Source organism: Macrobrachium rosenbergii, chromosome 29, assembly GCF_040412425.1.
Source record: "Macrobrachium rosenbergii isolate ZJJX-2024 chromosome 29, ASM4041242v1, whole genome shotgun sequence".
Classification (NCBI taxonomy): domain Eukaryota; kingdom Metazoa; phylum Arthropoda; class Malacostraca; order Decapoda; family Palaemonidae; genus Macrobrachium; species Macrobrachium rosenbergii.
The window spans coordinates 13,770,778-13,793,223 of record NC_089769.1 but is presented as its reverse complement, the minus strand read 5'-3'; the positions used below and the strand labels follow the sequence as shown (position 1 = coordinate 13,793,223).

At 36.9% G+C, this 22,446-nt stretch overlaps 1 protein-coding gene across 3 annotated transcripts in view; it reads right to left on the bottom strand.

The window, feature by feature from the left end:
• Nucleotides 1–22,446, bottom strand: part of LOC136854607 (uncharacterized) — a 45,535-nt gene that overhangs the window by 9,914 nt on the left and 13,175 nt on the right. For all 3 annotated transcript variants that reach the window (XR_010857746.1, XM_067131118.1, XM_067131119.1), the window contains exons 4-9: nucleotides 20,402–20,506; nucleotides 16,625–16,719; nucleotides 13,336–13,516; nucleotides 11,323–11,447; nucleotides 6,626–6,811; nucleotides 1,310–1,501 (exon numbers count right to left, since the gene is read on the bottom strand). Coding sequence is in view for 2 of the 3 variants with exons in the window: in XM_067131118.1 (XP_066987219.1) it covers nucleotides 1,310–1,501; nucleotides 6,626–6,811; nucleotides 11,323–11,447; nucleotides 13,336–13,516; nucleotides 16,625–16,719; nucleotides 20,402–20,506 (884 nt within the window). In the remaining variant the exon portion in view is untranslated. The remainder of the gene's footprint in view (nucleotides 1–1,309; nucleotides 1,502–6,625; nucleotides 6,812–11,322; nucleotides 11,448–13,335; nucleotides 13,517–16,624; nucleotides 16,720–20,401; nucleotides 20,507–22,446) is intronic.

The window sequence follows — 22,446 nt, the reverse complement described above, 5'->3', positions numbered from 1 at the left end:
GTGATGGGAAGATATTTTATGGAAGACAGAAATCATGGGGAAGAAGGAGCAGTGAGATTCTGCCTTATACATAATTTTTAAGATAGTAGAGAGAGGCTGATAATATACAAAAGTGGAGAAGCTGTAATTCAGATGGCTTTTATGATCAAAAGTAAAAACAGCATCAAAGAAAAGGACTGCACTGTTATACTGGGGAGACATGCTTAACACCACACAAACTGTTAAGAGCTGATTTGACAGTGATGGAAAGAAAAATGGAAACAGACCCAGTCAAAAGAAAACAAGGAAAATGAGAACTTAAGAAGTCAAAAAGAAGAATCAAGAAAGTGACTAGAGAGAGAGAGAGAGAGAGAGAGAGAGAGAGAGAGAGAGAGAGAGAGAGAGAGAGAGAGAGAGAGAGAGAGAGAGAGATGTAATGGTGGAATGACAATGTCCTAAGGGCAATCAAAAGGAGGACAGCCCTTAAGCAAAAGAGAAAAGTTGAAAATAAAAGTACTTTTGTCAGACATGCAGTCCATTTTAAATTTCACCAAGCCCCACAATGTTGTTGATATTTTGGGATGTGTTTCTTATAGACTGTTCCTATACTTTGCTGTTATATCCTTTTTTCTTGCAATTTTCTTACACACTAGAACAAGAATTTACTGAAAAAATACATGCAATTATATAACAATAAAGACATGAATGTAAACAGACAAAGACATTATAGTACTGTACTATGTAGTTGACAACATTTATCACTGTCTAAAGTACAACTGCGCCGTGATTTATTTTTCCTTTAATTTTGCTTATATATGAGGATGGGCATAAGTCACACAGGTCTACCATTGTGAACAGTCTAAATTACAAGTGCATACAGGATATTAAACACAGAATATACATGTATTAGCAATAATTAATTTAAATAAATTTATGACTTTACCCTAAAAGTGTAAGTGAGTAAGCAAAGGGCATGAATACTAGAGTTACCATTTAAGCTTTCATATCATATAAGAGCTATGTCAACTACTGCATTAATGTAACTAGCACGAGGGCTCTCTCTAGTAAGAGATACTTACCAGAGAGGAAGACCCACGGCTTCTTTCTTCTACTGATGCCTATCCTTGGCTACCACTCCACCATTCCAAGCAGTACAGCAAAAATAAGGAGAGGTGTTCATTGTATTGACAGAGTTTTACTACTGTACATTCTCAGTACAATCCTCTTTATTCTCCTAATAACTAAGACTTAAAAAACAATTCCACTTTCTATAATTGGACAATAAAAATACTTAAGTAGAAAACAAAATTTGAAAAAATAAGAAACTTACTGAAACATTTATCAAAACAGAGTTGCTCTTCCCTCTCTCAAGGCTAATTTCAGCTTGATGAAATGCCAGTGAAGATCTTAATGTTATTCCATATTTCTGAACTGGAGGCAAGTAATATGAACATACATGCGCTATGATGTGATGATGATAGTCACAGTATAAAGAAATATCCTTCACTAAATTCATCATTCTCTGAAAGGTATCTCTAAATTAGCATATAGTTAACATCAGTTCTAAAAACTGTGAGGGTCCTAATACTATTTATACTTTCAGGTACTGTATAGCAGAAACATATGTCAATGGCAAAACAGTATGCAACTGACAACAAGATTATTAGGTAAAAACTAAATATTTTATAAACAAAATCTATTTTCTCATATAAACCCATCAGTTTCCATTTGCCTAATCCTGCTGTCAACAGCTCTTTAGAAGAAATCCAAAAGAAAAAGAAGCAGCCTTAACCTAGCCAGGTTATACATGGTACAGGTAATGAAATTCTTCAAATAAGCTTTGCTCAGAGAGGATTCAGGAAACCATTGACTAGAGTCTTTCGCTTTCCAGTTTCAGGTTTTGTAAGCACCCGACTCTGGTGGTCCTTCAGACTAACCAAATCATCTAGGCAAGCCAACAGTTGAACTCCCTTTTGTTCAGCTTTGACAAGTCAAGGATTACTTTCTACTCAGAGCTTCTTTGGAACACTGAAGAGGTTTACCTGGTGATAGATGAACAAGTCTTTCTCTGTCTCCCTTTAGGAGAGCCTCTTGCACATATTTTTCCAAACAGGGGTCTGGTTGTTGGAAAAATCCCTTGAGTGGTAGGGAAATGGGACCACTGCTACCCACACCTGTTGGAAATGATGCTGCATCCCAAAGGGAAGAACTTCCACAGCATGTGGCGCTGCAGAAGACAATCCCAACCTGTAAAGTTCTACTGAACTCTCTTCCAGTTCCCCATATGGACATTCCACGTGTTAATATTCCTTCACATATTTAGCAATGCCTCTTAGCCATAAAAGGCATGTTTTCATTGCAGGAGCTGCCGCTGTTGTTGTTGTTGAACACAGCCAAGTTTATCCAAGGTATTCAGAAGGAAAGCAGCGTATAACCTCACATGGAAGGCTGAAAGCTAAGGCGGAAGGGCATCTGTGAGGAAGCTGTGGAGTGACCCCACTCACTCACCAGTGTCACTTTATGGCTATCCTTGTAATTTCGTTCGTTCAGCCATTCAATTCTATAAGCAAAATATATTCTTCACTTAAAAGGACATGGTTGTATTCCCATGTGAACAATTAAAGATATGGTTGTAAAATTCACTTAGTCTAATAAATTCTCACCCTTTTCAAATATTAAACTAAAGGTGTAACTGTAACTTTCAAATAGTATAATAAAACTAACAAGGTAAAGAAAAAAATCTTTCTATATCCCAAAAAGAAAGGATGTGTAACTAGAAAGACACAGTGGTGCCTCAGCATACAAGTGATTCATTATTTGTATTTTCGTTATATGAAGTAAAATTTTAGAACAATTTTGTTTCCGCGTACGAGCTAAAAATTCTATTTATGAGCTGTTTGGTGGAATCTGGCACGTGGCCGGCCAGGATTGTGGGAGGAGAGATGGGATTCCCTCAGGCCTGGATGATAGGGGAAGGGCCATGTGGATGTAAGGGACAGAAGGAGGTAGTGGGAAGGCGATAAAACAACTGGGATAATGGTTCTCTTTTCTAAAATGTCAAACTGGGGACGAGTTACTTTTACAGTGAAAAAAATTGTAAAAAGCAAGTGTCACTCAACAGGTACTTTATCACAACAAAAAGAAGTGATTCAGGAAGTCGAGTTTAAGTGAAAGGAAACGGGCAAAACGTCGTGAAAGATAAAAATCATCCGAGCCTGGTCACAGTGGTACAGCTGGAAAGTCAGTGGGAAGCGAACCCCCATCTCCCACCCAATAACTTACCATCATCTTCTCTTTCTCCTCTTTACTGTCTCACTCAGTGCAGTCCCGAACACTCACTCAAGATAAGACTCTCTTTCGGTTTTTTACTGTTACTGTACAGTATTGCATTTGATTGTTTTTATATTGTATCACTGAGTTAAATCTATTGTGAAATTCCCTTTTTTATTTTTTTATGTGAATTGTTACTGCTTTTACATACATACACTAATTTGTTACTGTCTCTTCTCCCGGTTATCGGCGGGCTCGGTTTTGGGCGATTCGGTTTTACAGCGCTTGTTTTTTTATATGTAGCTTTATATTATCAATATTTTTTACAGTTAAGTAATTTTCTGATTGATTTTTTGTTGTGGTTTCTATCAACCACACCTGATCCTTTATTTGTCTGAAAGACATTTCAGTAGTTGAATGTCAATTCAACTGGAAGTTTTCTAATTTCAATGCTGACATTTTCTTCTGTTTCTAAGGTCAGGAATCTTGACCAACTTCCACTCGCAAAGAGGGAGTCGAAGTGAGTCAAGGTTGGGTAAAGATATCTGCTTTTTTTTGGTTTGCTTTGTACTAGAGCATAAGGTTCCAGTGTAATTAAATAAGGATTTTTTTCTGATTTTTCCAGAGAAAGGTTATCAGAGGAGGTTCCAGCGGTTGTCAACTGTGCCAAGTCGCTACCATCAATGGGCCCAGGGGTATTTGAATCTTTAAAACTACTTGACATAAAGATTGAAGTAAAAAAAAAATAAATAAATAAACCTGAAAACCTTAACAAGATATCATCAGCCTTTCATGGAGTTTATTCCTCCAACAATGACAAATGAGAACTGACTCCCAAATGTCAGCATCCCTACCCTACCCCACAGGGGATGGCACAACGTGATTAGAGTGGCCCAAGTGTAAGTCTAACCCGCTTGCAAGGACTGTGTATTACAAGAATACGATCATCCCCACCCTAATCATGTTATGGGCAAACCGGAGAGAATGCCGAGAGTCCTAAACCCAAAACCAGACTCCCCTGGAATCTGTGGTCCAGCCTTAAAGAACAGTTCCACTTTTGAGCTATCAATCTGATAACTCTCAGGTCCGAACATTAACAGGTAGTTGATGGTCCTACTACAGTCCTCACTATCTAGCTTCAGATATATACCCAATCCCAGCTGATAGCTTTTTCTATATAACAGGTCTCATTAATTTTAGCATAAGTGATAAATTTCACAATAATTAATCCAAACAAATATCTAATCATATATGAGACTCTTGGACTCAAACCTGAGAACAAATTCCTGGGGTTCAAGAGCCTCCTCACCACATCAAGGTGGTCCCACATTGAGGGGGCAAATAGCCATTGGTTCCTATTACTTCAACAATGGGTGAAGAATTCAATTCCATTACTGTCTGCGGTTTTATCCCAGACAGAAGAGGGGGGAAAGTCGTCTTAGCGTCCTCCTTTCTGAGCCGAGACCTTCACGTGTGGAATTTTAAATCTTGTCTAATGTGAAAATTACTCACCCAACAATGCTAGGTACCTAGTGCAGAAACTACAGACATCGTCTATTCGGCAAATACTAGTCCATATGGAAAGTATGGTTAGATTATATCCATGCTGAGAGCCCAGTTGAGATCTCTGTTGAAGACAGATGCCTTGCTGTTACAACAGTCATGGCATACAAAGCAACATGAACGGAACCTTTACTTTACAGATTTAGTACTGATGCTAATATAGAAATTGTTACTTCCCTCCTCCGATCTTTTGCTTTACAAAGACCTGTTCCTGCAAGGCTTCCAACTACAGGCAGTCCCCGGTTATCAGCGATCCAGTTTTATGGGGCTTGTCTAGCGACAAAAATCAGCAATTTTCAGCGCAGAAAATTGGCAATTTCCACTTATTGGCACCCATAATTGGGTACTGGCACTGATACATACCTAACAGAGGTGCCAATAAGCCCTGGAAATCGCCAATTTTCGGTTATCATCACACTGTCAGGATGGAACCCCCGCCGATAAACGGGGACTGCCTGTCTTTGGTCCCTGAATAAGATGCTTCGGCTTCTGTCAGCCCCTCAATTCATTGGGCCCAATACAACCACTACTCACATGCTGCAAAAGGTGATCTTCTTGACTGCTTTGGTATCAGGAACTTTTATTTATGAACTGGACTCTTTTAGGTGGGGATGCTACATCACTCAAACAGCTTGTCCCCAGGCCCATCATTCTTGGCCAAGAATGAGAACCCCTTAAATGAACAAATCTCCTATTCTGATAAGGAAGCTCAATTTGTCAGACAAAACATTATGCCTGGTTCAAGCACTTAGGATCTACCTAGAGGTCACGGCAAACATCCCAGAAGGTCCGATTTTCCTACACCCTAGCACAACAAACCACTCTTTCTACATGGGCAAAGAATAAAGTTAGTGGCCCTTATTAAAAAGGCAGACCCACACTCCTTTCCTAAGTCACATGACATTACAAAAGTAAGTATATCATTGGCTTCTGTCACAAATGTTACTTTCAAAGAAGTCTCAAGAGTGTTCAGGATGGTCATCAGAGACAGTATAGTTAGTCCTGACCCATAGATGCTGGAGTGGAAAACCAGGGGTCATCTGGATGTGGTGGGTATGCTAAGATATGGCTGGGAAAGGTGCAACAATACTGCGACCAAACCCAGCATATTTAGGCCAGTCACTAGAGAACTACATCCCAAAAGAGGTTCGTGTTTGGTTTTATGTTCTTTGTTACCAAACCCTACAGGGTATTTGGAATAAAGAATGTGGTTTAAAAACTGATGGTACCAGCCCCCAAGGAATACTGATGTGGGAAGCATGATTCCCTTCCAATATTTTTGTTTTGGCTGCCAATTTTAATGTTGGATCTAAAGCTAAGAATTTAAGCTGTCAAAAACAGGTGAACAGTTGGATGTCCAAAGAAAACATACTTACAAGTCTACTGACAGGTCCAAGTACTTTACAAGCATTCATGCTGGCAAGGGAACACATACAAAACAGGAAAGTAAAGTGAAAGTAAGTGTAATTATCAATGAAAAGCATGAATTAATGACTCAAAAATGTTGTTAAGATTTTAAACTTCTGGGGAATGCAACTACAGGTGTTTGCCATACTCCAAACTGGCAGTTAAATGAACAGTTTTCATCACTTTGGATGATCCCAGGACCCAGATATGTACTCTGGCAGGTGGAAGGGGTCTTTATTCTTCTGGAACATGTCTGGAGATTGCTGCCACCACAAGATTAGGCTATCATCAAATAATGTATTTCTGTTGAAAAAGTAAAATTTAATATGAGAAGTAAATAACAAGCATTTATCACAAATACGCACATCTTATCCAAGAAATGACAACTTAAAAAATGTAAACTTACCTCTTCAAACCGTTCAGTTGATGGATAGAAGCTCAGGACATTAAAAATGTCTTTAGCATTAGCATAGCCATTATCTAGCATCAGAGGATCTAAGGAAACTGCCAAACATATTTTTAAAAGATCATCTACCTCTGATGGAGAGTAACTGTTAGTACTTCTGAGATGAACAGCCAGGAATCTCAAAATCTGGAACAAATAAAATTTAATGTACTGTACATCTAAACATATGAATTTCTTTCCACAATTTCTCATATACAATCTTATGACCTTTTAGTAATGTATTTACACCTAGCTGAAGCTGCAAAGCCTTTTTTTTTTTATGTGTCATGAAAGAGTATGGGTATGCCAATTCCACACTTCACTCAGTAAAACCTTTGATTTTGCTTTTCAGGGATGTAAGCTAATCACAGGGGGAGAAGAGGGCACACCTACTAAAAATATATTTGTATCTAAGAAGATTAAAAAAAATTAAACTTTTCATATGCTTTGTGAAAATTACAATCCCATTACTCTTACCAATGCCAAATAGCTACTGTATATACAGTAGAGGAAAAGCATTGAAAAACACTTCGATATTAACTGTCATTTTTATGTGGATCAGGGATAACAGCCAAGTTGGCATATGTTATCTGCATCTCAATAAATAAATGGTACCTTAGAGTCATCTAAGTGCATTCAGTGAGCATGACATGGAATATTTAAGGACCATCAGGTCTCCTACCATCAGGGCTTAGAAGAAAGTTGCACAACCATTTCTACTTATCAAGAAACTAACATGTGAGTTAGTTGTGGATTGGTTGGTCAGTGTCTGGATGAATACAATAACAGGGAAAAGAGATGATAGGTGTGGACCCTAGTCATGCAGCTGCTACTAATTTTGCTCTTAAGAAAATTCCACACATCAATCACTAAGAAAAATTATGGCAAAACTGAATATCTCTTTACCCTTGATTTTATTTTCCTTTGCAATGTGTAATGGTTTCCCTGAAGATCATAGCCTGTAGCTCTGACCAAGGAAAAAATATGAATTTTAGAAGGCACTAGGAAGCCTAGTTAACATTTTAAGGCATCCTTTGAGTCCTTTCCAATTAAATTCTTAGAGCCAGAATGAAAAGGGGACTCTCACCTAGTTCTACCTCAAAAGAACTGAAGATTCTGAATTATTTTGATAGGCTACTCAAGCCATACAATACCAAATTTAATCTAGAACTTGGAATTACAATTAGCCTCCAACAAATACCTAGGATCCTGTCCAGAGTTTGAGGTGCTTCAAAGAGCAATAAACAGTTTGTGCTTGTAATAAATAGACCAACCTGCTTCTTAAATTGATGAAGAGATATGTTAAGGCTAGAAAGGTAGCTGAAAATAAATGGATGCTTCTTTCATAATATTGTATACTAATTTTAGCATGCTGTTCACTGCCCAGAATAAATCTAGCTCTCTGTGAAAGGTCTCATAAGAATTCTGCATTGCCACCAGTGTGAATGCAGCATAAGGAAGTTCAGGCAGTTCACAGTCTCTCCCCACTTTGGTTGCTTTGGACACCAGGACCTTGTTGTAAATACTATCAATTTATGCTTCCTCTACTGCTTGTTGTTTTATATGTTAGTCACTAGCATCATTATTGTGAAATGTCTCTAACTTATTGGTAATAGTATTTTTCTACAAATGTTAATTAGATGATATTCACATCCTCCAAGATGACCACTGGTTTACAATCTCTTGTAGAAGTCAAGGGTTCTTTCCTGAGCTGTGACTGATGAAGCAATGGGTTTCCAAATTGGGGTTTGGAATTTCTGATATCCCATCCATATCTTCTCCAATTGTTGATATTAAGCTTTTTAGCATTTGTTCTAATGATGACAAGGAAGAATTCCACTACTGACCAAATGTTATATCCTCCTCTTTTATTCTATAGATGGGTTCAAAAGGAGGCCATTGTCTCATTGAATTATGTCTTGTAGTTCTTGTGGCCTAGTCATGTCCAGCAAGACCTAGGATGGAAGTGGACAAACTGTGGCCTCCAGGCCCAATGTGGCCTGCGACACACTTTCATCCAGCTCATGAGCATATACAAAAAGGTTCCAATGTTTAGGCTGCTTGCCATAATTTCCCAGCAATTACACAATGTACCACTAAATGGCACACACTGTACACACATGCAACCAACCATAGATCTATCCAGGGTTCCCAGACATACCATAATTATTGTACTAATACGATAATTTGACCGTACATTAAACGATATCATCATATGATATGTGATAATTTCCGATATTTGTCAAATACCATAATCTTCTGGAAATGCACAATTTGAAAATTTTTATATGTATGGAAAAATAAATATGTAAACTGCATTCTCTCTCTCTCTCTCGTTGACATCAGTGGTCATGAGTCTAGAAGGCTGAGAACCTCAACATGTTTCTGTTGAGTTTGTTTTACATCGTGAACACATCTGGACCTATCTAACGTTAGTCATCTTGCCCCATTCACCAATGTAGTGTAGATTCTTAGGAGAGTTTTATTACATGGGGATCCTATTACCATTAATACTGTGTTTTTTTCAAGAAATTTGTTTCTAGAACTATCAATCAAATGGATCTACTTTTTATTAATACTCTTCCACTATACCAGGCTTCATATTATCAACCCATATCTTTCTGAGCCCTTATTTGAGAATCTCTTACGATGCCTTCATAAATATAAATACAGACAGTATCACTGTCTGATTACAAACCTTCTTCCCAGTGGGATATACAAAATTCTTTCCTGCATTTGTTAATATATCAAACTACTGCAATTGAATCTGACAATAACACTGTTAGTTTAATTAACACCCAACAACTTTAATACATTATTATCTCATACTGAAAGGATATAAATTTAACTAAAACACAAATGAGAAAGTCCACCAAGTTACTATGAAAAACCTACCTACTCCAAAAGTTGTCAGTAACAGTGCACAACAGTTATGCACAGAGAACAGGTGTATCAAAAGCCAGCAAGGTACTGACAACACTTCCAGTCAAGGAATGATAACTACACACAATGTTTAATATTATTCTGGAAGAATTATACACATACCATTTAAATTGGATAAATACTGACATCCTACAGAAATATGGATGAAGAAAGAAAAATGTAAAAAATGTGAGTGCAAAATTAAATGTCTTTGTCAGCAAAGGCAGTAAGTTGTTGCTTGTTTGACAAACAGGGAATGACTTAATTACACTATTATGTACCACCAAGGATCCTGCCTAGAGGGATACCTGACCAAAGCTGCTGACCATAGGATTAAGCATATTTAAACTGATGAGACTGCATAAACAAACACTCAGTCTCAACACAATCTCAAGCAATTAAATTCTTTTAGAAGGGACCATGATCACTGGGAGAAGCAAAGTTGAGATGATATAAAGTGTTAACATGACATGCTTTTGTTTCAAAATGATATTCATAGGAATACAGACAAAAATATATATATATATATATATATATATATATATATATATATATATATATATATATATATATATATATATATATATATATATATATATATATATATATATATATATATATATATATACACACAGTAGATTACAGTGCTCCCCAATTTTTACATGGGAATAGGTTCCAGAACCTATGAGGAAATGCAAAATCTGCGGAAATTGCAAAAATCCCCTCTAAAAATGCTTACAACTGGCTTAAAACTGCCAAATACCTTGTACCCCTTAAACTAAAATGCTTTTAACTGATTATTTTAACATTTCACTGCTTAATCTGATAGTTCAAACAAAAATATACCTCAAAAAAATTACCATACCAAAACAATTTAGTATCATTTAAACAAAAATGCACCCCAAGTCATCATCCAAAAACATGCAAAGTAACCTTACATTACAGTACTCTCCTACTACTGTTACTCTTAAGTAGGCTATGTACACCCCTGAAATGCTTATAACTGCCTACTTTAATAGTTCATCACCAAACTTGATAGTTAAAACAAAAATATACCTCAGACTATCACCCCAGACCACCCTAATATCATTTCAAAGTTATGTTGCAAAATTAAGTTCAAGCCTACAACTGTTACTCTTACGTATCCCTTATCATTCAGACATGCACATTTTCTTTGGTCTGCGTAACTTTGCGCATCGTTCTGCCCACATTGTATATAATGCAATGGGTGCTTATTTTATGTATATTTTCCTGTGTTGTAAGATGATTCTGAAATATTTACTGTATGTCATATTAGTATTTTTGTGATTACGTACAAATACATATCTCTCTCTCTCTCAATATACATATATTTTAATGAAAAAATACAGTAATTAGTGAATACAAACTGTTGCTCTATGAAAAAAAGCAAATTAGTGATAATTTTAGAGATATGGCCCAAAGAAAAATCCGCAAATTAGTGAAATTTCACCTGCGGTCAAGTGAATGATGTGTTCCACAAAAATCTGCAACAAAATGAAACGCGGAAATGTGAAAAGTGTAAAAATGGGGATACTGTATTCAATACTGCATTCCTGTCATGCTTCTCATTTCTGTATACATTTTTCTGCGTCATAAAGATCTTTTAAAGGTCTTTTAAATTTGATACACTTACTTCCTAATTCAAAGAGGAAGCAAGCATGTAACATGTTCACTGTCAATAACTATTACATAATAAGAAAAAGAAAGTAACTTACCAATATCTTATTTTCTTTAAACAACCCATGTGGCTTTTCTTTTTTAATGTGAACTTCAGTTGAAGATTTCACGACAGGTGATGATAGTGTAGATATATCTTTTCCAAACTTGGAGATATCACCACCTAGAGGATAATCAAGATGTTAAGAGCAAATTGGCTTTTTTCATAAATAAAACATTTGTCAAAATCACATATACTGTACATTAAAATAAGTGGTGAGTATTCTGCAAACAGAAAAAAGCTTTTATAGCAAAAATGTGCTTTCTAACAAAGTTCATTAATCATACAGTTAATTTCTTTTGGATGTGGAAATCTGAGTCACAAGTACTTGTATTGGTTAAGACTGAGAAGCTTCCATCACATATGCTCAGTCCTGTGTAGCACAATGCCTGCTTCCCTTAGCCTTTTTTGTTTTGGAAATGATATGAAGCCAGAGTCTGGGAAAGGGAGGAGGGAACTCACTATGATTAATGGACTTGTATAAAAAAAAAAACCTGTCGTGCAATAAAAAATTAGTTTATTTGATCACAACCATGAGCTTATATAATGCCTAAATATCAATTTAGGAGGGAGGTCAAGGTGACTGTAACTGTCAAAGCAAAGCAAACAAATAAGTACTAAAGGTTGAAGACAAATCAGCTCAGAAGTTAGCCTTCAAGGACTTTAGGTATGAAAAATATTTGCAGGTAAAACCCTGTTATGTATCTTATAAGTAGTCTGACTGAGTGTGATAAAACGTTCCAATTTTATTTTAAAAAGTGAGACGAGGCAAGAGTAATTACATTAGGTGTTTTTAACTCTCACTCAGTCAAACCCTCCTAATGAGTAAACCGAGTCTGTAGCAGACTGTATTCTTAGTAATAAGCTTTCTCCTGTGAAATGTGTTAAAGTTTTGAAGAGGGAGTGCTGAATTTTTTAGTTCAAAACAGGTCCTTTACCAAAGAAGAAAGAGAAAGGGACAAAGGTGACAGTCACCCTTCAATCAACCAACCTTTCACTACTGTAAACCTTAGTCAAGAAGCAGTTCTGTCCTAGCAGAGATCTGGCTGTTACCAACTTATTGAGCAGCAACAAAAGTCCCTTAGGAGCAGAATTAAGCGGAAATAGACAGTGGTGTCCTGGCTGTGCCAGACACATGCCCTTGTTACCTATCACACCAAAAGTTCCTCTTAAACTCAATGGGAACAGTACCCCTGACTTCATGAGCTTTCACCCTCTCCAGACAACTCTTGCACCTTGATGACCTCCACAAGATAGAATAAGACAGCAAGCCTAAGATGTTGAGTCCTGTACAGATAATACTGCAAAACTGTCACTACAAACAACAGCTTCTCTTTGCAATCATAACCTACAAAGTCCTCAGATGAAGAGGATAAAAATAACCTCAAATCTCTCATCTGCATCATCAGCACCAAACCTGGGAAAAGGACAGTACAGTACATGAAATCTTTACCTATGTAAGAGATATGGAGTAGCGCATCTACTCTCTTTGCTGATTCTTAGGCCAGCAAAAAGATAGTCTTGAATGTGACATCCTGGTGCAAAGCCTCCCTCTGTAGCTTGTGACACTGGGTGAGACTGCAGAGAATGAGTGTCACATCGCGCTCCAGCCTGAGTTCATAAGGTGGGCATGACTGCTCAAAGCTCCCCAAGAACATGATAAACCTCAAGTGAATATCTGGAATGGCTAAGCAGTACCTCTTTTCTGCAGACACAAAGGACTTTGTCTCAGTGGAATTTGTAACTGGGCTGTTGTAAGCTCAAAATAAATAAGACTCTGTTACACGAGTTCACTAGAGTCTTAATGTTTATAAATTAATACGTCACAACAAACAATTCCACAATATAATACACTTACACAAAACTTTAGAGTGTCTAACATCATCCACACTGGTAGATCAAATTAAAGTAGGAGAATTTACAACTGTGGACAAACATTTAATACTGTATTAAAATTCGTACCTTAATCTAGTAAGAACATAACATTAACAGTAACTAGTAAAGTACTAACCAAGGTTAGCCAAAGCTAAGAGAACGTCCTTGAAAAGATTTCCCTCTATGACATTGGCCTCTGTTAGGTATTTTAACGTTCTAAAGGCCGAGTGCATCAATTCTGTATCTTTGGTGCAACTCATAACATGGAAAACATACGTCAAAAGTACACCTGGTTTTCTTTTCGACAGACTATGCCTCTGAAATAAGAGAAAATCAAACATTATCCAACTGCATCCTTAAACCAAAATTTTCATAAAGCCCTTCCCATTATTTTCCATGCTTTTGCATTTACAAAATTCAGTTCTAAGCAGTAACTACTCTGTCACTGAACACTTATAATTATTATTAAAAAATCTCTGACATTCATGACAATTTAATTATGCAGCTTCTTAATGATTAGCAAGTTCTTGAGAATGACAAAAGTGAAATTCCTCCAGTACCATTTCTCTCTTATTATGCAGGGGATCAGACAAGACACATTACGGTTACAAATGACTTACTGTACAATAGGTAATCAACTTCAAAAACAAAAACCTACTTCCTGATCTAAATCAGATAAGCAAAAAACAATAGAAAAGGTAATTTTCATTGATTATTCTTATTGCCATTAGTAATTCCGGTTTGTAAAAAGTCTCTGGAAGAGGATGTTACCCCTATAACCTTTTCCTGTCCTTAGCTAGTGCTAGCAACCATTCACAACTGGTGTGTGTTCGATGTGTTATCCTTATCACTAAAGGTTTGGGATGAAGGAAACACCGAAATATCAAAAGTAGGTTCTTGATGTCTAGTGGAGCTAACAAAATCACAGAGGTGCAAATTATGTGCTTATATTGAAATAGAGTGGTCCTGTACTGGCGAAACATTACTGCCAGACGGATAAGGTTTGGTTATTACATATCATACAATATACATACAGTATGTGAATAACATATGCTTAATACATTAGGGAGGTATATAATGGACATGAAATATAAAAGAATGTATTACATATCTGTTTATATAAAAGTTCATATATCATACTGAGTATGTCTTTCATGTACCTACACCTCTTTTCCACCCCCCTCACGCTCGTAGTATACTCTCGAGTGGACTCTTTTTCTGCGAGCCTCTGAGATGACGTGGGGACATTGGGGGAATATCAACTAAGTACTGCTTTTCCTGGTCCAAGCTAGGGGCCACAGGAGAAAGAGGGGATGGGTCAACACTAGGAGGTGGCACTGGGCAAAGGAAACCACAATTTCGCCACCATACATGACCACCAGGGAGACGCATTTCATAATCCCTCGACCTGCTGAAACTCATGACTACCCTGACCTTGTCCCAGTGGTGAGATGTCAGGTCTTGGATCCAAACATGCTGTCCAATAGTCAACCTGGGTAGGGGCAGGCATGCTGACCGTACCGGATCTTAACCCACTCGGCAAGGGTGGCAGCATGGCGGTCACAGTCCTCAGTCTTGACCTGCCACTCCTTTGAAAAGGACTCCAGGTGTGCAGGGATGCATGTTCTAAGAGGTCGGCCTTACAAGATCTGGGCAGGGGAGCGGCCTGGGAAATTGGGAGTATTCTGCAGAGCTCTAAGAGACCTCGAACAAACTTTTCGCAGTCAATGTTGCCGGAGGGTACAGTTGTCAGGATAAGATGCTTGATTGACTTCATGGCGGCTTTGGCATGACCATTCGATTGTGGATAATATGAGGAGACCGTGCCAAACTTACGCATTAATTCACTGTGAGCGAGGAGTTCTGGAACCTAACCTCATGTAAGTTTGGGGTATGACTGTAAATGCTTATACTGTATCTAAAGTTTAAACACTAAATATAACCCTAATCATGCTCCTAAAGTATTAAACTAACTTTTTAATTAAATTAAAGTTACTGTAATCTCATTTAAAAGTTAGCTTAATACATTACCCCTAAAAAAGAAATAAATGGTTGACATAAAAATAGAGTACAGTATCGTAATGGGTACTGCACTTGCCACGCTAGCGCATTTACAGTAGGTACATACGTATACTAATGTTACCCCTAATTCATGGGATGCCATTTTCTTTTTCACTCACAACATAAAAGACGTTTTCTTTGCGTCACTACGTAAACTTCATGAGTTACAGTCATAATAAAGGTACACAATTCAATAAAATAGAGAAAACATGTACGTAATGTTTGTAGAGGGTAAAAGTAAAATTCAATCAATTCAAAATTATGTACTGTACAGGTAAAGACGTATAGAGAAATAATAAGTTGTAAAAATATGTGTGAGCGCTAACTACGAACGAGAGAGAGAGAGAGAGAGATACATATGCACATTAAAAATACTGGACTGTAATACTGTAATACAAATTTTCAATACTGATATTACACTTAAAAGCATGAAAACTTATAAAATACTTTAAAAATAAACTTACACTTTCTGCAGGGGTATCATATCTTTGAAAAGTGCAGTAACTTTGCAAATGGGCATCACATCTTGTAAATGTACACTAACTGTACATGCGGTAATTACATGTAATGCAGATTGCACCAGCACGTTTCTCCAAGGTTAACAAAGTAATTTTCACAGAACGACACTAATACAGCTCTTAATCATGTCTCATATGTTTTACCACGTTAGTGAATTCATTTTATCAAACCAGTGTGACTGAACAAGCTCATCTTGAGGTCATGTGTGGTCCTAGTGACAAAGACTTTGCGAATGGACATAATACAGTAACTGTAAAGCCTTCGTATCATACTTATGTACAAAAATATAAATAATACAAATTTTCCATAACAATTTTACATTTACAAGCATGAAAACTTACATATGCACTTCAAAAATTAAACAAACACTTTCTGCAGGGGCATCATCTTTGAAAAATGCAGTAACTTTGTGAATGGGTATCACATCTTGTAAAAGTACTCTAACTGTGTGTGCTGTAATTACCTTTGTATCATATTCATGCACGTAAAAAAAATATGAATATTAAATTTTTCATACAGATCTTAAACTTAAAAGCATGAAAACCTATAAATTGGACGTAAAAAAATAAAAATATTAAATTTTTCATACAGATTTTACACTTAAAAGCATTAAAACTTATAAATTAATTAAAAAATTACACATAACACAAAAGCAGGGTTTCTCAAGGATTTTGCATATGTCCTGTGTCTGTGAAAAAATTGTGTATGCCAATTAGTTACGTTCCAATGAAAACTTTGCGTGTCTGTGAATTCATGCAACTTGAATCGTGTAAGATCGAGGTATTACTGCACATCAAAACTAGCAAAACTAACCTAAATAACGTAATGCTATAAAATCAACTTACCATTAAATAACCTTCTTTAAAATATTCCTGTATATCATATGGGGTAAAGTCCTGGAATGGGCCATTATTCTCACTTAAAGGACAAATAAGAGTATCTGAAAAGTAAAACGACAAATTCTTTTAGAGTATAAAAGTATAAAATCAGGGATCATTCCTTAAAAATAGTAACAAAATCAAAGAAATTACAAAGGAGTTTTAGTGGCACTTTGACTTGTTTTTTCTTTTGTTTTGTTTAAAACAATATAATTTTTTAATGTTATATTGCAAACAAAACATATTACCTTACTTATCCTGACAAAATACTTATATTTAATGTGGATGACCACATATGAATCAAGAAAACAGCTCCACTAATACAAGTGAGGGATATTCCTCAATTAGGGCAATAACCCACTTTCACATCCCTTATTCAGTATAAAACTTTGCTCTTAATGTGTTTCATCAATTGGAGGGGATTACCCCATATAAAAATGGGAGTAAAAGCACGTTAAAACGAAGAAGGAGGGGATAGATGGAGCATTTTATGGACACCAATCATGTGTATTTGAAAAACACTGAATTTGTAATGAAATTTATTTGCACATCGAACATACCATTGCCTTGCTGATCCAAAGAGAATATCTATCGAGACCAAAAGGTGACTGTAAGAGAAAACAGTTCTTCGAATAAGGAGGCATGGTAAAATACCTAATTATGTTTCCCAGTCAAATTTGAGGAGTTAATAAGATCCACTTCCTAGGGAAGAAGAAGTTGGGAAAGAGCAACCATGTAATTACCCCCTGAATGTAGATGACTTGTAAAATTAAGATGTGTATCTAGGCTTTAAAGGGTGAGTCAATAAATGTAGCAAAGGATATGTGATGGTTTTTATTTATAATATTTTATTTTGCTTTGTCTCTCATTATCATTTTCCCCTGCTTCTGTCTTCTTTTCCAGGTTTGTAGAATGAGTGTTGTACCTTTCGTGGCACTGGAGTGAATCTTGTGATTCTTTGTTTAATGCAAACCATTTAAAGTTTATGAGATACTGTTGATTCAAGAAGAGCTCTAGACTGCAAGGGTTAGTTAACTGAAGAACAGGACATAGCAGATTTTTTTCAGGGAATATAAAAATTTTTATAAGGAAAATTTTAGAGAAAATAGAAGATTCTGGGTGGAAGGGTCAGGAGGGTTTCAGGAAGGAAGGTTGGTTGAATTTTGAGACAATTTTGAGTATAGATCAGATATATATATATCAACTGTAAAAGAGAGTGACTAAACAAGTAAGATAAATGAAAGGGAGACAGAAAAATCTAAAAGATAATGAATTTTATCAAGCAAAAGTGAGGAAGAATGAAACTTTGCCAATGCATGTTCATCAATTAAGGAACCTTGGCTAGGAAGATGTTTGGAAATGAAGGCATAAATGATGAACAAGTTTCTGTCCACTGTACCTGCCAATGTGACTAAGTTTATAAATCTCGAGTGAAGAAAAGATGAGTTAGGTAGCTAAAGACCGAAATGGAATGATGAATAGGAAAACAGATCAGAAGTTTGAATTGGATGCAAGTGCACATTACGAAAAAGTGATTTGAGATGAAACAGGGAGACTAATGTGAATGGACATTTTCACCAATGTGGTAGGAACTCAAGATCTCTTTCATCAAGTAGTGAAGCTTACTGTATTCAGGTGTGTTGAACTTTGGCTACAGATTTAGAAAATAAAGGAATAAAGGTTAGACTGATGGAAGAGATTACAAACCTATTGAGTTAGTTAGTTAGTTATAAATAATTTGTTTAACCAGACCTCTGAACTCTTTTAGGGTTCTTCTAAGTTTTTACCAGAGTGGCAGGAATAACACATGATTCTGGACTGAGTGATGATAGTGAGGAATTATACTATGTTAAGATTTTCATGGATAATGAAATATTGTAAGTCATCACTGATGAAACAAACCATTACCACGGAGAGCATGTTGCTAATTGACAGTTAGCCTTAGGTACTACAGGGGTGAAAAGATGTAGGCCTGGCAGAAATGATAGCGTTCTTTGTGATAACATTACTGTACTCATGCTCCATATATCTAAACATTATTTTAGGAATTATTGGTTGAGTGATAAATTTATTCATACACGTGATCAGTACCAAATCATTTACAGTTTTTACATTTTACATTTTGAGAGATCCCCATTCCAAGGAAAGACTGTGAAAAATAAGGAACATCATGGCAAAAATACTGGAACATTTGCAAGATATTTGTATCCATTTCAAAAGCTTGTGGTCAATGAAAGTCTTATATTATTCAAAAGGAGTCTTATTTTCAACCAGTACATTAGACCAAGAGGTACTGGTTTGGTATAAAAATATTCATCATTCAATTTCAGAGATATATCTTCAAAATCAACTGCTTCCGGATATAAGTACAAATGCAGATAAACAACAAAAGCCCATAAAAATCTGTCTGTTTTAACAAAAAATGATGCAAAACTGCACACTTATTATTACCCCTCCCCCTCTGTCCGTCTGTCTGCGGTAAAGTAATATAATATTACAGCACTTACATATATTTTTCAGTCTGTGTATGCACAGGTGTGCATACATACATGAGCGTCGTGTTACAAAACAATGTCTCTCGCTCTCTCTCTCTCTCTCTCTGGAACAACGTTTTTATGGACATGTACTGTACTTGATACAGATATGTAGTGTTACGTTCATATCTTTTTCAGTCTGTGCGTGTGTACTTGTTAAGTACAAGTATGAATCACGTTAGAGCAAACTTCACAATGTGTTCCCCATCTCTCTCTGGTGCAGTCTTTTTCTTGATATTCATTCAATATTTATTGACATAAATGTCTCTCTCAAATCTTGTTTATAAACAAGGAGAGAGAGAAATTTCCAAAAATTAAGTTTTTGACAGAGAGAGAGAGAGAGAGAGAGAGATGCAGATAGTGCATTGTTTACCTTTACATGATGTACATTTGTACATATGTACAAGCACGCTTATACTGAAATGTATGTGTGTGTGTAATGTTATATTACAGTGTTAAGTACAGTACTATACAGCCTTAAATAAATGTCAATAAAAATGTAGAGAGAGAGAGAGAGAGAGAGAGAAAAAGAGAGAGAGAGAGAGAGAGAGAGAGAGAGAGAGAGAGAGAGAGAGAGAGAGAAATGATCTTGGGAAACTGACAGTGTAAAAGAACATGAGAAAAAGCTGTATATTTTTGTATAATCATGTTCATAAGTAATTACTCAGGGAATGCTGCTACTTTAGTTCTTTATTTCATCAATATATCTTTTATGATATAATCTGTGTTTTCATAATTTACTCACATGCATTCAAGTTCATGATAACAGTAGTTGTAATTTTGAAACACAGAGTAAAAAAAAATTAGAAATATAACGTTTACAATGACTAGATAAATTGGCTAGTGTTTTTGCATGTGGGTTACATTCTTTTTCGAAAACTAGCCAACCTTAAAAGTTTGCTTGGTCAGGGGGTTATGTTGATATATATTTATTGTCTGGTGAGGGTCAACTGAAGGGGAATCCAAAGGAGGCTGCTCTGACTGAGTCTTGGTGAACCACTACGGCCTCTGCTAAATATCAGGTTGGTTAGCAATAAGAGCACCAAAAATAACAATACTGTACAGTGTCCTTGAATAATATTAACACAAAGCATTCTGTGCTCTTGACTGTGGTGGACATTCCCACAATAACAGTAACACAGCACTCCCAAGTCACAGCAAGTAATGCTAAGTTGATGGCAAAGTCAGCTACTTTTATATAAGTCATTACCTTGGGAATATAGCTGAAGAGGACTTGCAGTGAAAAAAGGTATTGCTGGTGGCTGCAAAACTGTATGTTTTTCTTCAAAAACCACACAAGACATATTTGCACATTCTGTAAATAGAAAAAACATCATTTACGGACTATTCTTATTTTTAATGTCTTACAAACATTTTTTTTATACAAATACTGTAAATAAAAAGGCAAAATAATTGCCATTATGAAATCTTCCGGATGAACTCATACTGTCTAGAATGGATGAAGTGAAATAGTTTTTTTAAACAAAATTATTTTTATACAAAGCCTTCCTGATAACTTACTCATATTTGTGGTCTTCATGAATCCTAGACACTTCATCCCTAGTTCAAAAGAATGATGTCTTCTTGCATTTTACACTGCAGCTGTGGCTGGGCTTCTTGGCAGGGAAGAGCCTAACTCACTTATACTTTGGACAGTAAATCATATTTTTCCTAACTATACAAACCTGAGGTCCTTTACATTAGGAATTACTCACGGCGAAGCTAGAAATGGCCGTTAGACTCTTGAACAAGGTGATTAGGCAGCAACTACCGTCAGGTAGGCAGGAATACCCGCCTACCCGGGTGTAAACATTCCAGTTTGCCTTTCAACCCAGGTTTCAGATTGAGGGGTAGCATGAGGTGGTCATAAAAATGTAATGTAAAGGACCTCAGGTTTGTATAATTAGGAAAAATACAATTTACTTTCAAAAATTGTGATTTGTTCCTACACAATATACAAACCATCGGTCCTTTACATTAGAATGATTGGAGGGAGGAATCTGAGTGAGTCTCCTGAACTGACTGGAGTTCTGCACACCTGGGCTGCTCCCCCTGGTCGAAAGAGCGAGGAGGAGTACCATGCCTCTGACATATTGATCAGAGTGTAAGAACTGCAAGATCAAATGTCAGACATCTAGACCTTTTCGAATGAGTGAGGAATCATAGCTCATACGAAAAAGGCTGGGAAGAATCTAAAGAGTTGGAGGCAGTAAGGAAAAGATTGGAAACAGGGTTTCCTTGTTGCCCAAGTCTCCTTCCCCCCCTTGCTAGAGGAAGGAGCGGGATTGCTTCTATGATTCTAGAAAGAAAAATAGAATGGGTGATTGATGTGTAGTCTTACCGCATCAGACGCCAGATCCAGCAAGTGTTGGTTTGAGTCCCATTCCCATCCTGAAGGAAGAGAAGTAGGAGGACGAGGAAGGAGGAGGGGGAGAGATCAGTCACTCTCGGAATCCTTCTCACTTCCAGAACCAACACCTTAGGCAAGATGCTACCTGTCCTCTTGAAGGAGCCTGGTAAGAAAACACAACTAGCTGAGCAGCCATCACAGGTCCAAGGAAAAAAGATTCCAAGGGCCTGTGGGCAAGACCGGAGGTAGAAGACAAGAGTGTGGTCTATGAGACCACATCTTGCTTCCAAACCGACAGAAACTTCCGGAATGTGACGGATGGACTAAGCCAATGACTTTGTGAGCTCTCGGGTGGATTGTACAGGTATCGTCGTTGCCAGCTGCAGAGTACATCCTTCGATTGCTTATGAAGCCAAGAGAAAGATGTGTTTTTAGACACTTCTTTCTTGGGAGATATAGTACTAGCAAAATTGTTGACGACATCCAAGTTAGGAATGTCAAGCCTTTTCAGAAAGTACCTTAGCTCCCTAACAGAACAAATTAATGATTGATCTGGATCATCCATACAAAGTCCAAGGAGGAGAGGATCAAGAAGAACTCGAACCTGGCAAAAGATGCCAATGGATTCGGAGTCCGCTACGACATCCCAGAAGGAGTCGAGGTATTGAACCCCTTCCCCTGTTCGTCCATTTTTACGCCAAGGCCGGAGCAAGATGAAAGATGGTCCTAACAGGGCAGATCTCTGTTCAACGACTCTTGCAAGGGCGTGTGCAGAGCACGAGACAGGAACCCTACACGAGAGTCACATGCTGCCCAGGGACCTCAGTTTCCTGGGACAGCAAGACCGAAAGAAGCTTCGCATCAGTAGCTAAATCTCGACTGAGGAGAAAAAGGCTATTTTTAAA